This window comes from Neoarius graeffei, chromosome 19 (genome assembly GCF_027579695.1).
Source record: "Neoarius graeffei isolate fNeoGra1 chromosome 19, fNeoGra1.pri, whole genome shotgun sequence".
In the NCBI taxonomy this organism is placed as follows: domain Eukaryota; kingdom Metazoa; phylum Chordata; class Actinopteri; order Siluriformes; family Ariidae; genus Neoarius; species Neoarius graeffei.
In genome coordinates, this window is record NC_083587.1 from 49,101,021 (window position 1) to 49,117,994 (window position 16,974).

Below are 16,974 nucleotides of genomic sequence, written 5' to 3' on the forward strand. Positions count from 1 at the left end.
CAGCTTGCCTGCGACCCTGTAGAACAGGATAAAGCGGCTAGAGATAATGAGATGAGATGATTTGTTCTTACCATGAAATACTTGTATTCCATATTTTGTTGCTTTTTTTTTTTTGGTATTTTTTGGAGTTTTGCTTTCAAGTAGAGTTTTTATTTCGTCCTCGGTTGGTTCAGCAACACATTCCGCCATTTTGTTTTTCTCTACTTACGGTATATGAGCTGATAGCCTTGTAGTAGAGTAGCCAATCAGAGCATGCGATTGCTGATATCCAGTGAATGTGGATAGAATAATCTTGTCACTATGTCAGAACGTCATGAGGTCATCATTGTGCGAAACATGGACATGCACAGAAGGTTAAAGGTGCAGAAGGCAATCCGATCAAGCATTTGCACTGCTAATATTTCCCTATCAAACGGATTATCAGAGGCCTACGCCACCTCTTTTAATCTGATTCAGTTTTCAGTCAGAATAAGGTATTTCATTCCCGAACGAGCTGTTTACATGAAGAGATTTCGTTCCCATCGAACTTGAATCTGATTATTAATGGATTATTAGGGTCCATGTAAACGTAGGTAGTCTTGAAGTCCTTTTTTTTTTTTTATAACCTCATCCCCTAGCTCCTTTCATCACTGCTTCCTTAGTTCTGTTTTCTGGTGCCAGATCTGAACCAGTTTTGAATCAAAATTATGGACCAATTCTGGTACCAGCATCTTTGTTTTCTCCATTTCTTTCTCTTTCTAATTGTCTGTTCTTCTCATTATCTTTTTATTCCTCTATAGTTCTTCTGTTGCCATCTCCTGTCTTTCCAGTGTTCAGGTGTTCTTTCTGTCTTGCTCTCTCGATGCCTTGTTTTTCCTCTGTAACTCTCTCATTCTGTCTGTGTCTGTATGTTTATCTGTTTTTCGGATCCTCCATTCTCTGAAGATACAAACATTTGTTAGCGGCATGGTATCCTCAAAGCTACCATTTCCAGATGGAGGAACATAACCGTACAAATCTTAAGAAGCATTCTTAAATTACTTCCAATAAAATCCACCCGAAAGACTGCTATATTCATTTCTCATGTCTTCAGTGGCATCCAAGATTTATTTTTCATTTCACTGTTGACGTTTTGTTTTTCATTTAAGTTTCTTTTTAAAATTTGGTTACAGTTTCTGATATGACCGACAACTTTTGTCTTTTGTATTTTTCTGGTCCTGTTACTCCGGCGTTCATGACTGTTTAATTCAAAAATGTTTATTAAAAATATAATTTATATTAAAATTATACTCATTTACAGATGCATTTCGTAAAATTGTGTATAAGTGAACGGACCATCAAAGTGTGTGTGTGTGTTTCACATAAATGTAGGTTAATGGTTTTTACAGTGACATGAGAGGAGCACTCGAAAGAGATAACCGTACCTTGGAGATACGGGTCACCTGCAGTAGCAGATTTGCATGTTCCTGTGTGTGTGCGGTAATGGTCGTGGTAATAGTCTCACAGGAAAGCAGAGAGAAGCACAGTCCGTCCCAATAGTGTTTTATGCAGATCTGAGTATCCATTTAATCTCTTTTACTGATGAAACCCATGCTTGTGGTCTTGCTAGTTTCAGCCATCGGCATGAGAAATAACAGACACAACAAGCAAAAAAAATAAAGAAAAAAATGGAGAACTATCGTATGAATATCGGGGGTGGTCCCCAGGCTTTCTATCCTGAGCTCGGGTTATGGTGTATCCCTTTCTGTCCCTGTGAATCTTCAGATTTCTTCTGGGTTTCTCCGGTTTCCTACCACCTCCCAAAAATACGGCAGTAGGTGGATTAGCTATGCGAACTTGCCCCTTAGGAGTGAGTGTGTGTGTGGCCTATTCTATAATAGCGGGTGTATTTCAAGTGTTGACTCTGTTGGTCATCGTCAGCTCTGTTATTGCTCAGCTGGGCAGTCCATTAACAGAATCGACGGCAACAGAGTTGACATTTCCCACCATTTTGTCCTAACTCCACATGCTAACCTCAAACTAGCTAGCACATGGCATGTATAAAAACAGAATTTTATGGATTTTAATCATATTGTTGTTTTTCATAAAAATGAGTGAGAGATTCACTCCAATATCACCAAGAACAGATTTGATGAATAATTCATCTACTGTTGGTGCATCCTCAACATTTTGTTCAAATTAATGAGAGAAGAAACAGAACACGCCTCACCGCCTTTCTGCAGTTTCCCGCCAGAGGAAGCGACATCTCTCGGTGTAGGTGTCATGCGTATCATTACGTCTTTGTGGATTTTATGCGGTTAACAGAGTTGACGATAACATTGGGATGGATAAAAAAATATATATAATTTTTTTTTTACTGAAAGTTCACGTAATAGAATGGTCGTCTGTGTCTATGTGTCAGCCCTGTGATGACCTGGCGACTTGTCCAGGGTGTACCCCGCCTTTCGCCCGTAGTCAGCTGGGATAGGCTCCAGCTTGCCCGCGACCCTGTAGAAGGATAAAGCGGCTAGAGATAATGAGATGAGATGAGTTCACGTAATACAGAAAATAGACTTTCTATGCAATTGATTTTAGAACCGTTAATAGAATAAGCCTCAAAAAACATTGTTAGACTGAATCACTTCATGTTTATTCAAGTTGAACGGATGAATCAGGAGTCGAAGACAGCCAATAATGTGGGGGGAGGGGTGGGAGTCATTTAGTTAATGTGTTATGGATAAATTGGGTCTAAAATGTACATCAAGCATTGCTATTGGTGAAAGTTTGTCATAGTTTGCATTATTGTTCAAAACTGATTCAATAAAGATTTCTTTTGTGGAAAATAACAAAAGGTTTATCTCCGAGATGCGAAATGTACCCCGAATTCTAGAATGACCCGTGTGTGTGTGTGTGCATCCCACTGCCTCCTGCCCATGTTCCCAAACCATGATGATCCTGACCAGGAAAAAGTGTCTCCTGAAGACTGATGAATTATAGCTGTTACTTCCATTGCTTCATTAACAAATCCCGATCTATTATAAGGCTTGAGAACTCTACTGTATGTGAAGCTTGCATTTCAAACCCTTATCTAGTCAATCAAAGCACTGCAAAATACATTTTTGTATTCTCCTCTCTTAATTTGTGCTCTTTTATCGTCTCTCTTTGTCTCAGATGTGGCAGTGGGAGCTCCGTTTGCAGGCGAGGACCGTGGCGGTTGTGTGTTTATCTATAACGGTGAGAGGTCTGGCTTGAAGCTGAAGGCCTCACAGGTGCTCAAAGGATCCTGGGCTTCGACTGGAATCCCAGCAGGCTTTGGGTTTTCGCTGCGTGGGGATTCAGACCTGGACAACAACCAGTACCCTGGTGAGTAGGGACACTTCCTTGATATTTCTTCTTTTTAGCTTTTTTTTTTTTTAATTGCCTCTCGATCCTTCTGTCCGTTTGCGTTGTTTATGAATGTCTCGGGTAATGTAAACATGCCAGTGTTGTAGACGTAAAACCACAGAGTTGAGACAAAAGCAAGTTCAGTAAGACCGAGAGCGAGGCATAGGGACTCCAAGTTGATTTGGAAACCTCTGTGGGGGGGATGAATAAGGCCTTGTCTAGTTTTCACGGAGTGCTTTAGTTTGAATTGTGGATGTGGTTTTGATTTTGTTGTTCTCATAGATGTCTTCTTGTTTAAGCCTTCAGAGTAATCTATCCAGAACTTATCCATACTTTTTTTTTGTCTTTGCATGCATATTTGTTTGTGTGAGTGAGTGAGTGAGTGAGAGAGAGAGAGAGAGAGAGAGAGAGACTTACACACACTGCCATTGCATTGGAACATTAGTTTACTGTGGAATTCTCTGGAATATGTTAAGCTTTAGTTTTTGCTACATGTTTATTTCTGTGGTTCAGCTGTAAAACTGTAATTTGTAAATCTGTATCACTACAGAAACCTTTCCACGACCTCACCAGGTAACCCAGAGCCAAATTTAGGCTATATCCACACGACAACGGCAACGAGATTTTTTTTTTTTAAATATCGCGTCCACATGGGCAACGGATCAGTTACATTTCAGGTCCATATGGCAACGGAACGCTTGCTGAAAACGATGCAATACACATGCCACACCTCTAGGTGCGCTGTAAGACGGTCCCATCGGAGACACCAGAACAATAGAAGAAGTAGACGCATGCGCATAAACCCCTTCTTCTGTAATTTTAGCCACATAAAGTTTTGATTATTAATCAGTAGCGTAAAACGAAAGACGCAGAAAGAGGAATGAACGGGGGTAGATGGAAGCCAGTACGCCAACATTCTGATATCCTCCAGAATTCTTTAATGGTCCGGAATAAATTGAATGCTACACGTTGATGGATTACTTTGTTCTTCTACGCCCTTTTTGAGGAATGTATTGTCGGACTTAAACCAACATCTGAAGAGGTGAGATCGCTCCTTTTTTTTTCCTATTTTTGCTGGCGGGATTGTTTTTGTTTTTGGAAAGCGCACGGGCGGTGCGAGGCTTTGGTTACTGCTTCCGCAGTGTTTGGACTAGTTATAGGATTTGTTGACAACTCGCATCGAGTTCGTTACACTTCTACCCGGCGTGAAGCACTGACAGTCATGTGGTTGTGACGTCATCGTAAACAAATCCGTTCTACTCATCCAGATGACATCGCAACGGCGCCGTTGCCAGATTTTTTCACTCTGGAACCCGTTCTCAAAAGATTTCGTTTTGGGGCACCCAAAACGCCGGTGCCGTGTGGACGCCAGGCCGAAACGATAAACAATTTTATCAGATTCATCTGAATCCGTTGCCGTGTGGACAGGGCCTCAGTTTCTGGACAATCGCAGTTAGCGCCAACATTCATGATTATCCATTGCTGGGTCTGGCCTCAGTTAAAGTGGTGCATAAAAACTTTGTTCTTCATCCGTAAAGTATACATTATGGGCCATAATTAAGTTTTACATCTTAAGTCTTAAGATCAAATAATTTTTTTTATGTCATCCAAAAAACTAAATCTAAACGGGTCATTAATAATCACCAAATACTCATTTAAGAGTAGGGACTTTTCTGTGGATTAAAAACGATTGTAGTGGAGCTTTCTTTAAAAAAAAAATCCCTAATTTGTTAACAAATGATTTGTAAAGTGTGTTTTATAGCAACAAGAACAGCAAAGTGGAATGCTCACGGAATATTTGTTTCGACATAAATGTCACATGACCGAGTAGCATCGGAAAAGTCTCGAAAATTGAAATTATACAGGTTATACAGTAAACAGCTATGAGCAAGACAAAACAGTGCTTTAACTTTGGTTATACATAGGCAGAAAAAGGAAAAAAAAACATTTCTTCATGACTTTTACAAAACAAAAGTTTTCATTTCATATTTACACTGTGTGCACAATTATTAGGCAAGTTGTATTCCTGTAATAAATAATTTTATTGTTGGACAAATACAGAGCGGGGCGGCACGGTGGTGTAGTGGTTAACGCTGTCGCCTCACAGCAAGAAGGTCCGGGTTCGAGCCCCGTGGCCGGCGAGGGCCTTTCTGTGCAGAGTTTGCATGTTCTCCCCGTGTCCGCGTGGGTTTCCTCCGGGTGCTCCGGTTTCCCCCACAGTCCAAAGACATGCAGGTTAGGTTAACTGGTGACTCTAAATTGACCGTAGGTGTGAATGTGAGTGTGAATGGTTGTCTGTGTCTATGTGTCAGCCCTGTGATGACCTGGCGACTTGTCCAGGGTGTACCCTGCCTTTCGCCCGTAGTCAGCTGGGATAGGCTCCAGCTTGCCTGCGACCCTGTAGAACAGGATAAAGCAGCGAGAGATAATGAGATGAGAAATACAGAGCTCTCAGTCAATCCAAATTGTTAATAAACCTAAAACCCGAATGTTTACCAAAGGAAAAGGGAGTTTAGGCTTTGTCAGGGGAATATATAAGTGTGCACAATTATTAGGCAACATTTAGTGGGCAGGATTATCAGGGGTGTAGCGGGGGAGGGTGCCCGTGACCAGCCCCCCCCCTTTGTCGGACATTTTTTTAATAGCCACATAAGAATATTAGAAAAGCGCCCACTGTAATTTTTCTAACTTTTTTTTAAACTAGATTGTCATCTCAGCCTCATTAGGGTTTCTATAACCTTGACTTCCTGTGGTTTGGGCGCAAAAACCCAGTTTGTCAGAGCGTGTGCGGGAGAGGCGGATGTAAGTGCAGATATGTTAAATAACACAGTGCGATATGAGCATAAAGAGCGTGAAACGCACACAACAGGCAAACAGTCTGAAACAGCAGGCAAAGTCGTAATTGAGGAAACCGGTCAATCGAGGCGCGGACAGAATATCAGAGGCAAAACTATACAAGATCAAGGGACAAGAAACAGGAGTCGAAAAACCAGGAGGTCAACAGGGACAGGAAACAAGGCCCGGTAAGGCACACTAGACGCGGCGTGATACTTCACATCATCCTTGCATGGGCGCAGTCCTTAAATAGCCGAAACGCAGTTCATTGATTAAAGACAGGTGTTCTTTGTTAACGGTGCGCGTGCCGGAGCTCGTTAGGCGCGCACGCAGCCCGAGGTGCGCCTTCAGGTGCACAAGCCAAGGCGCGCAGGACTGACACAGTTCTGCGCAAGCACAACACGATCGCACTAGAAAGCATGGTCAAGCTGCCAGTGTAGCTGCAGTCTTTTTAGTTGCGAATTACGAGTATTTCCTCTTGTGTTAATAATTCACCATGTCAAAACAAGCGAAACTTTCCTCCTTCTTTCAACGTGAAGAGAGGTAAGCAATTTATTATATATATTTTTCCATCAAAATTGCATTTTGCGGCTTCGAAGCTAAGTTTTAGTGTCGTTTCTAGAACACGGCGTCAAGAAAACATGGAAGAAACAGCGATAATGGAAGAGCCGGTTTCTAAGCTACTTAAAACTAGCAATGGTAATTATTTTTTGTTACATAATCCACTCAGGCTGCCGGTCAGTGCCCCCCCCCTTTGAAAAATCCTAGCTACACCCCTGATTATTATGCAGCTAAATGAAAATCTAAAATTTTCCCATCTCGTTCTCATCTCATCTCATTATCTGTAGCCGCTTTATCCTGTTCTACAGGGTCGCAGGCAAGCTGGAGCCTATCCCAGCTGACTACGGGCGAAAGGCGGGGTACACCCTGGACAAGTCGCCAGGTCATCACAGGGCTGACACATAGACACAGACAACCATTCACACTCACATTCACACCTACGGTCAATTTAGAGTCACCAGTTAACCTAACCTGCATGTCTTTGGACTGTGGGGGAAACCGGAGCACCCGGAGGAAACCCACGCGGACACGGGGAGAACATGCAAACTCTGCACAGAAAGGCCCTCGCCGGCTACGGGGCTCGAACCCGGACCTTCTTGCTGTGAGGCGACAGCGCTAACCACTACACCACCGTGCTGCCCCCCATCTCGCTTGTTTATTTAAATTTTTAGAGTAAGTGTAACAAATAAACAAGTCAGAATTAACAAATAAACACTTTTGGCATTTCAGAAATATTCAGTGACCAATATAGCCACCCTTCTTTTCAATAACTGCCATGAGCCTTCCATCCATGGAGTCTTAGTTTTTTGATTTGTTGACGATCACCTTTCGTGCAGCAGCAACCGCGGCCTCCCAGATGCTGTTCAGAGTGGTGTATTGTTTTCCCACACACTTTAAATCTCACATTTAAGAAGGGCCCACAAGTTCTCAATAGGGTTTAAGTCAGGTGAGGTCATTACTCGGTCGTCTTTAAGGCCTTTGCTGGCTCGCCAAGCAGTGGAGTACTTGGATGCATGTGACGGTACATTGTCCTGCATAAAAATCATGGCTGCCTTGAATGATGCAGACTTCTTCCTGTACCACTGCTTGAAGAATGTATCTTCTAGAAACTGGCAGTAGGTTTGGGAGTTGATTTTAAGTCCATCTTCAACCCGAAATGGTTCAACTAGCTCATCTTTAATAATAGCAGCCCATACCAGTACCCCTCCTCCACCTTGCTGGCGACTGAGTCGAAGTGGTGCTGTGTGTCCATTAGTTATCCAGCCACAGGCCCATCCATCTGGTCCATCAAGAGTCACTCTCATTTCATCCGTCCATAAAACCTTTGAAAAATCTGTCTTCAGATATTTCTTGGCCCAATCTTGACGTTTCAACTCGTGAGTCTTGATTAGTGGTGGTCGTGTTTCAGCCTTCCTTACCTTGCCCATGTCTCTGAGCACCAAACACCTTGTCCTTCTGGACACTCCAGGTAGGTTGCATTTCTGGAATGTGGTGGCACTGGAGGATAATGGGTTCCTGGTAGCTTCAGGTTTAATCCTTCTCAATTCTTTTGTGGTTAATTTGCGTCTTTTCTTCTCGACACGTTTTTTGCAACCCTGTTGACTATTTGCAACAAAACGTTTGATTCTTCTGTGGTTACGTTTCAATAGCTTAGCTACAGTGGTGCTTGAAAGTTTGTGAACCCTTTAGAATTTTCTATATTTCTGCATAAATATGACCTAAAACATCATCAGATTTTCACACAAGTCCTAAAAGTAGATAAAGAGAACCCAGTTAAACAAATGAGACAAAAATATTATACTTGGTCATTTATTTATTGAGGAAAATGGTCCAATTTTGCATATCTGTGAGTGGCAAAAGTATGTGAACCTCTAGGATTAGCAGTTGATTTGAAGGTGAAATTAGAGTCAGGTGTTTTCAATCAGTGGGATGACAATCGGGTGTGAGTGGGCACCCTGTTTTATTTAAAGAACAGGGATCTATCAAAGTCTGATCTTCACAACACATGTTTGTGGAAGTGTATCATGGCACGAACAAAGGAGATTTCTGCGGACCACAGAAAAAGCGTTGTTGATGCTCATCAGGCTGGAAAAGGTTACAAAACCATCTCTAAAGAGTTTGGACTCCACCAATCCACAGACAGACAGATTGTGTACAAATGGAGGAAACTCAAGACCCTTGTTACCCTCCCCAGGAGTGGTCAACCAACAAAGATCACTCCAAGAGCAAGGCGTGTAATAGTCAGCGAGGTCACAGAGGACCCCAGGGTAACTTCTAAGCAACTGAAGGCCTCTCTCACATTGGCTAATGTTAACGTTCATGAGTCCACCATCAGGAGAACACTGAACAACAATGGTGTGCATGGCAGGATTGCAAGGAGAAAGCCACTGCTCTCCAAAAAGAACATTGCTGCTCATCTACAGTTTGCTAAAGTTAACGTGGACAAGCCAGAAGGCTATTGGAAAAATGTTTTGTGGACGGATGAGACCAAAATAGAACTTTTTGGTTTAAATGAGAAGCGTTATGTTTGGAGAAAGGAAAACACTCCATTCCAGCATAAGAACCTTATCCCATCTATGAAACATGGTGGTAGTAGTATCATGGTTTGGGCCTGTTTTGCTGCATCTGGGCCAGGACGGCTTGCCATCATTGATGAAACAATGAATTCTGAATTATACCAGCGAATTCTAAAGGAAAATGTCAGGACATCTGTCCATGAACTGAATCTCAAGAGAAGGTGGGTCATGCAGCAAGACAACGACCCTAAGCACACAAGCCGTTTTACCAAAGAATATTTAAAGAAGAATAAAGTGAATGTTTTGGAATGGCCAAGTCAAAGTCCTGACCTTAATCCAATCAAAATGTTGTGGAAGGACCTGAAGCCAGAAGTTCATGTGAGGAAACCCACCAACATCCCAGAGTTGAAGCTGTTCTGTATGGAGGAACGGGCTAAAATTCCTCCAACCTGGTGTGCAGGACTGATCAACAGTTACCAGAAACATTTAGTTGCAGTTATTGCTGCAGAAGGGGGTCACACCAAATACTGAAAGCAAAGGTTCACATACTTTTGCCACTCACAGATATGTAATATTGGATCATTTTCCTCAATAAATAAATGACCAAGTATAATATTTTTGTCTCATTTGTTTAACTGGCCTCTCTTTATCTACTTACAGGACTTGTGTGAAAATCTGATGATGTTTTAGGTCATGTTTATGCAGAAATATAGAAAATTCTAAAGGGTTCACAAACTTTCAAGCACCACTGTATTTCAAAAGCGCGGCATTCCTCTGATAGGCATTTTACAATTTTTGTCTTTTCAGTGTCTGTTAAATCTCTTTTTCGGCCCATTTTGCCTGAGATAAAGACGCTGCCTAATAATTATGCACACCTTAATATAGGGTGTCAATGACTTTAGGCCACACCCTCCCTCATTACACAAATAAATGCCACCTGAGAATGCTTAAATCCAATCAGCATTCAAGTGTACAGAGTTTGGGATTGGAAATAATGGTAGGGTCAGAGAATAATGAAATAATGGTAGGGTCACTTGCCTAATAATTGTGTACACAGTGTAGATACTGTCGGTCTAAAAATAATGTCGAGAAAATAGATCGAGTCCTCCAGCCAGACTCAAGTAGTATCGTTTGTCACTCAGTGCGTTTACATGCACATAGAGAAAATCGAATTTCTGACGTAGCTCGACTGAAATCGAAGTTCTAAATGCCATGGAAACACCTTAGCTCAGCTGAAATCGAACCGAACTGGATTTCTCGTAATCGAGCTACGCGACCTAAGATTATGCGATTGTAGCCGAGCTACTTAGTGCATGCAAACCCTATCGAGCTACGTAGTCGAGCTACTTACTTCAGCACTGCCCCTTCCGGAAGTGACGAGTGACGAGACCACAAGCGGGAAACACAACAGCCTCGGTCGGCATGACAACAGTAGTAGAAACGTGCACTTCTGGAGCAATGAGGAGATAGAGTTCATGCTCATTCAGCTTAAGGAGTTGAATATATATATATAAAATATATCTCGATGTTGCTGTCCTCGTCGTCGTTCTTCTTGTGAACACGGAACTGATAACTTTGTTTATACTCTTGAATAGCTCTTCTTCATGACGACAACCGGAAGTGTACCAACACGATGGGGCGCGTAGCGCCACCTGTGGCTCGGGTGCACAATGTACCTCACACAATAGCTCGATTTCCTTGTGTGCATGTAGGATTGGATTTCTCTGGCACCCCTGCTGGGACCCTTAGCTCGATTACCGACAGTAGCTCGATTTGGATGTGCATGTAAACGCACTGAGTGTTTCTCAACCACTGAGCCGCGGCCCACTAATGGGCACCATCTAGTGGGCCGCGGATTTTTTTTTTTTCAAGTTGAAGCTAATTTTTACTCGTAGTCGGGTACAATTGCTGGGTCTCACCGTGCTTGTCAAAATGATATTTTCTAAACTTTAGAAAGGATTTAAGAACAAATAAACCGCACATTGATGCTGTGTTTGTACTTGGACGTGTGATCTAAAGGAGTTAATAAGTCGGGTGGCAAATTAACTTTCCAGAACTCCGTTATATCAACAGGGCACGAAACCAAGCATTTTATTCAGAAAGGAAATTACACGAGTCTTTGTGTGTGCGCGTGTGTGTGCGCACACAAAAGTGTGTATGTGTGGTCTTTTGATTCAACAATTAAGACAGATGTTTCTTGCTCAACCTGAAGCCGAATGCTGATTGAGTTGTAACGTTAGCCAGTGTGCCGGCTCTACAGTTTTCTTTGTAGCAGGAAGTGTTTCATTTCTTCTCTTGCCCAGAAACACACATTTTAGTGTCACATAAGAGTGTGTGAAGTTCGTTAGCACCAGGTTTGTAACTGTGCTTCCATAATCCACTTCAGCTGTACTTTTAAAAGAAGACCACCCTCAGGACGAGTGTTTCATTTGGAGCTTTTTCCACATGATCTACGAGAGGAATTGATGCAGTAATGCTTTGGGTGGATTTAATCAAAAACTGAACAGGGTAATAGTTTGTTTACTTCGACTGCCACTCTTGCTTTATCCAGGCTCGTTTATGTGTATATATATAGAATAGGGGCATGTGTTTATCATCATAAAGGGGACTCCAGATGCGACCATTTAAGCCTTTTTCCCTCCCAAATTATTCCGAACTTATTGATTAGAGTTCAGTATACCAACATAACTTGATTTAAAGCCACACTATGAAGCTATTTTGTTTATCTGAGATGAAATGGGATCATATCGAGTCTTAGTTTCGGATTCTGGCTTTAGAACCCATGTTGGTGGTACAGTATGTTTTAGATTGTTGGGGCTTTCCATTTATACCCACACTGTAAAAAAAAAAGAATAGTTGAGAATACTTGAAATTTCAAGGCAACCGTCTGCATTAAGAATTTTATGTTTTGCCAACGATGTGCCCATGATAATCCAAACTATGATAACACTGTTATCTTTATTAAGAATTCTTAAGTCAATTTTCAATTCCTCATTCTGCCAACATAGATTTCTCTTTTTGCTGAACAGTGGCATTCACAGTAGTACAAAAAGGCAATTGAGGTTATCACAATTTATCATTAAACTATACATGCCTTTTTTCATTGTTCTACACAATTACAAAACTTCAATAATGTAGAATAAACTTCACACTTTTTTGGGGGGGGCTTTTTTATTATTGGATAGGACAGTGTAGAGACAGGAAATGAGCGGGAGAGAGAGACGGGGAGGGACCAGGAAATGACCTCGGGCCGGAATTGAACCTGGGTCCCCGGATTTATGGTATGGCGCCTTATCCACCTGATCCACGACGCCCCCAACTTCACACCTTTTTAAAAACTTTATTTCAATAAGCACTTTTGAACAAAATCAAGCATTTGTATAATTACAGCGCATGCCCCCTGAGTTCAATCTATTTTCCGTCTTTTTAAGCATGAATAGGCTACATGGGGTTTCATTTCTTTAATCAAAACATGGCCCTTCAGTACTTGAACTTGGTTTCACAGGCCAAGCTACAGTGCAATAATAAGTGCACTTGTAATTGGGGCGTCTTGTCATTCTAATCTAGCTGCTCTGAAACACAAGTTACATCCATGTCAAAACATTCATGTTTAAGGGGGGGGGGACATGGCCCTTCTAACTGTTAAGATGCAGATTGACTTAGAACATGACCCTGCACAGCCCAAATACACACTGGCTGGTTCAGAACATTGCCCAGCCCTCGCATTTGGGACAGGAAACCCCGTGTCTTGGTCATTAAGAGCATGCGCTGAATAAACACCACCCCACTATTGTATATTTACACATCATTGAGGTGCACCCTATCAGTTTGATGTGGATTTTTCTGTTCGTTAATAATTATTCATATTTTCTTGTCCATTCAATTGTGAATATGGAATTACTTAAACAAAGCGTAATTCTATTTTTTTACAGTGCATGTGATTTAATGTTCGTTCCACTTTTTGTACACCAAAATGGTGTTTAAATGGTCTCAGTCTTCACCTCCATTCCATCTAGCACCTTTATTCAGTTCGTCGTTATTGTTGTCACTGGCAAACCCAATCCAGGCTTGAGGCGAACCATGTTTGGTTGACTTGACCAGAATTGCAGCAGTGGGGTGGTCGGTTCCTTTTAGCGCACTCACATATGGGCAATTTAGAGTAGCCAGTTAATCTAACTGCATGTCTTTGGACTGTAGGGGAAACCGGAGCACCCGGAGGAAACCCACACAGACATGGGGAGAACATGCAAACTCCACACAGAAAGGCCCCCGTTGGCCACTGGGCTCGAACCCAGAACCTTCTTGCTGTGAGGCAACAGTGCTAACCACTACACCACCATGCCACTCCCTTTATTCAGTTAGTCTTTCTTAAAGAATCCTACAATAATGTGTTTCTCTTTTAAGACATTAAGAACCCTTACTTAACTATCCAAATGACCCTTGAGGAACCTTATGGGTATGTATGGATCTAATGATCCGCCTTCCATTCATATGCAGAAAGGATGCAAATAATTGCTTTCTTTCAAAAAATACCCAAGGATGAGCATAAGGATAAGGAATGTTTGAATAAAAGTAGAAAACTGCATGATAAATGAAGAAACAGATTCACCATGGCAGATTCAAACTGCTGTAAATAGTGACATATACGGTACTATAGATGTATGCAGTGGACTTCAGTCATAACACACTGTAGTACAAGAAGAAGAAGAAACCTTTATTCATCACATGCACACTTCAAGCACAGTGAAATTCATCCTCTGCATTTAACCCATCTGAAGCAGTGAACACACGCACGCACACACCCAGAGCAGTGGGCAGCCACACCAGAGCGCCCGGGGAGCAGTCAGGGGTCCGGTACCTTGCTCAAGGGCACCTTAGCCCAAGGCCGTCCCACGTCAACCTAACTGCATGTCTTTGGACTGTGGGGGAAACTGGAGCACCCAGAAGAAACCCACGCAGACACGGGGAGAACATGCAAACTCCACACAGAAAGGCCCTCGCCAGCCGCTGGGTTCGAACCCGGAACCTTCTTGCTGTGAGACGATCGTGCTAACCACTATACCACCGTGCCGCCCACACACCACCATGCCGCCCACAAATGTTTTATAACCACAGTGTTACAAAAATCCCACATCCACGACATGAGACGAGGACTCACTCTTGGTCCATGACTGGAGTTACTGTGGGTGGTAGAAAAGGGCAACTGGACTTGCTTGAAGATTCTTGAAAACGTTTCACCTCTCATCCGAAAGGCTTCCTCAGTTCTGTCTGACTAATAGGGAGTATCAGATATTTATCCTCTCCTGGATCAGAATCAGAATTCTGATGACCAGCTCATCTAAGGTGTCGTTGAGGCATCATGTTGGTGTGGGTCACTGGAGGTTGGGTGTGAATGGCGAGTCATTAGGGTGATCAAAGGATTGCCTGTTAGGGTGATCAATGGAAAGCTGACTCTCTCTGTCCTCCTGTGAGTCACCGAAAACAGCTGGGTCCTGGCGTACACCCAGCCGTCTGGGAAGTGTGTCCAAGATCGCATTGTAGATGGTTGATAAATGATGTCTTAGACCCCCACCTCTGTTCAGTGATGGTCATTCCAGGTTGACAAAAATGGCTTCTTTAACTCCTCGCTCATACCAACGATCCTCTCTGGCTAAAATGTGTATGTTACAATCCTGAAATGAGTGTCCTTTGTTGTTAAGATGAATGTAGACAGCCGAGTCCTGGCCTGAGGAGCTGGCTCTCTTGTGTTGAGCCAAGCGCCTGTATGGAGCACTTGCATGTGACGTCACAGCCGATCCAGATTGTGACAGACGCCATCTTGTCGGTCAAACGCCATATTTCCGCCTTCTACTTCTGCTTCTACTTCTACCTTTTCTTCTGGAAAACCCTACTACAATTCTACTACAACGGCTGCGGCTACAAGCTCTCCCTACCTATGCACGTTTGTTATGTTTTTTGTGTGTATTTTTGTATGTTGTTCGTCTGTATCGGACTTCAATATCCACTACAACCGTATGGACTTACTGGACATTGGTTTCCAGCAGAAAATGATGGTTTGTAGCGATTTCCATCGCATGCACAACATTCCGGACGAGATAGCGAGACCAGTGGGGTCTCCGTGGATTGTTATTGGGTCTGGCAGGCGAAGGAGGCGGCGTCGGGAGAGGAAGCAAAAGCGAGGCTGCAGAGCCGGCCTGTTGACTAAGCTCAGAAAACAGCCACTCAAATCTCCACTGCTAAGCCTCTATCTCTCCAACGCCAGATCCATGGTAAACAAGATGGACGATTTGGAATTACAGCTGGAATTACCTTATTCTATTCTATAATCGGCTGGTCAGTGCTATACTAGATACTTAAGTGACTTACACGTCCAATGAGGATTGTTATTTTCTTGTTTACAAGATGCCACATCTGAGGGGGGCTGACAAATCCTGAATTTCTGTAAAGATAACTGTCCAGAGATTTATAAGCACTTTCACTGAACAGCGAAGGAAAGTTGATGAGGTAATTATACACGTCTGGGTATTCCGCTGGCAGTTCAACATCCACTGACACGGTCGTGAAAACTCCGTCCGGAAAGCCATAAGGGTCACTAATCTGTAGATTGTTTATTTTAGACATATATCTAGTTATCTGTTCATTAGAAAAATGAGCCGTGTAGTCTGTCAGTTGAAATTGATCCATTCTGTACACGAGTGCAGCAGTATTCAGCTGTGTTTTTTTTACCGACAAGATGGCGGCTGTGTACTTTCCGGTCACGTGACTGCAAGATCTCTATAGTGGTTGTTTTGTTTCCCCAATATACGAGTCCGTGCATTACGACACCTTAGATGAGCTTGTCATCAGAATTCTAATTCTGATCCAGGAGAGGATAAATATCTGATACTCCCTATTAGTCAGACAGAACTGAGGAAGCCTTTCAGACGAGAGGTGAAACGTTTTCAAGAATCTTCAAGCAAGTCCAGTTGCCCTTTTCTACCACCCACAGTTTACTATGATTTGGATGATTGAGAATCTTCACAGACAGACTGGAGTTACTAAGAGCAGTTATCATTGTGGCGCTTCTGGAGACCATTTCCTGTGTTTTTTAACTCTTCTGAAACAGATTAGGAACATTATTACAATTGGATGTGACTGAATGATCACCTAGAATCATTGTGTTGGGGAAGCTACTTGCTAAGCTCCAAGCTCCTGATGATTTAAAATAGCTACGCTACCGCAGAACCACCCTTTTGATAAAGTAGCTAGTTACACTTCAAGCTACCTAGAAAAAAAAAAAAACAAGTTGCGAAGTAAAATGAGCCAGTTATACAGAAGCTACTTTGCCAAACTGAGGAAAATCAACTCTGACATTTATTTATCTTTCTTTTTTTTTTTTGCATAGCTAATTTATTGTACAAAAAAAGCTTCTATTTGTGACATACTCTTAATAAGAAGCATAACTGTAAAACCGCACCATAAAAAGTGACAAATATAGAGATTGCTCATCAACTACTTACCGTTAATGGGGAAATGGTAATTTATATAATGCTGAATTAAAGAGCTACTTTTAGATGTTTGCTGCAATATGCATAATAATGCTTGTCATCATTACTTATATTATATTATATTATATTATATTATATTATATTATATTATATTATATTATATTATATTATATTAGCTAGCTATTAAGCTAAATTCTGGAGGTTAGCTGGCATGCTCAGTTGAAACACTTAGC

At 42.2% G+C, this 16,974-nt stretch overlaps 1 protein-coding gene across 1 annotated transcript in view; it reads left to right on the forward strand.

Moving 5' to 3' along the window:
* The window catches only part of itga8 (integrin, alpha 8), a 285,429-nt gene that overhangs the window by 116,380 nt on the left and 152,075 nt on the right, over window positions 1-16,974 (forward strand). The window contains exon 13 of the mRNA XM_060900203.1: window positions 3,130-3,321. Coding sequence (XP_060756186.1) covers window positions 3,130-3,321 — 192 coding nt within the window. The remainder of the gene's footprint in view (window positions 1-3,129; window positions 3,322-16,974) is intronic.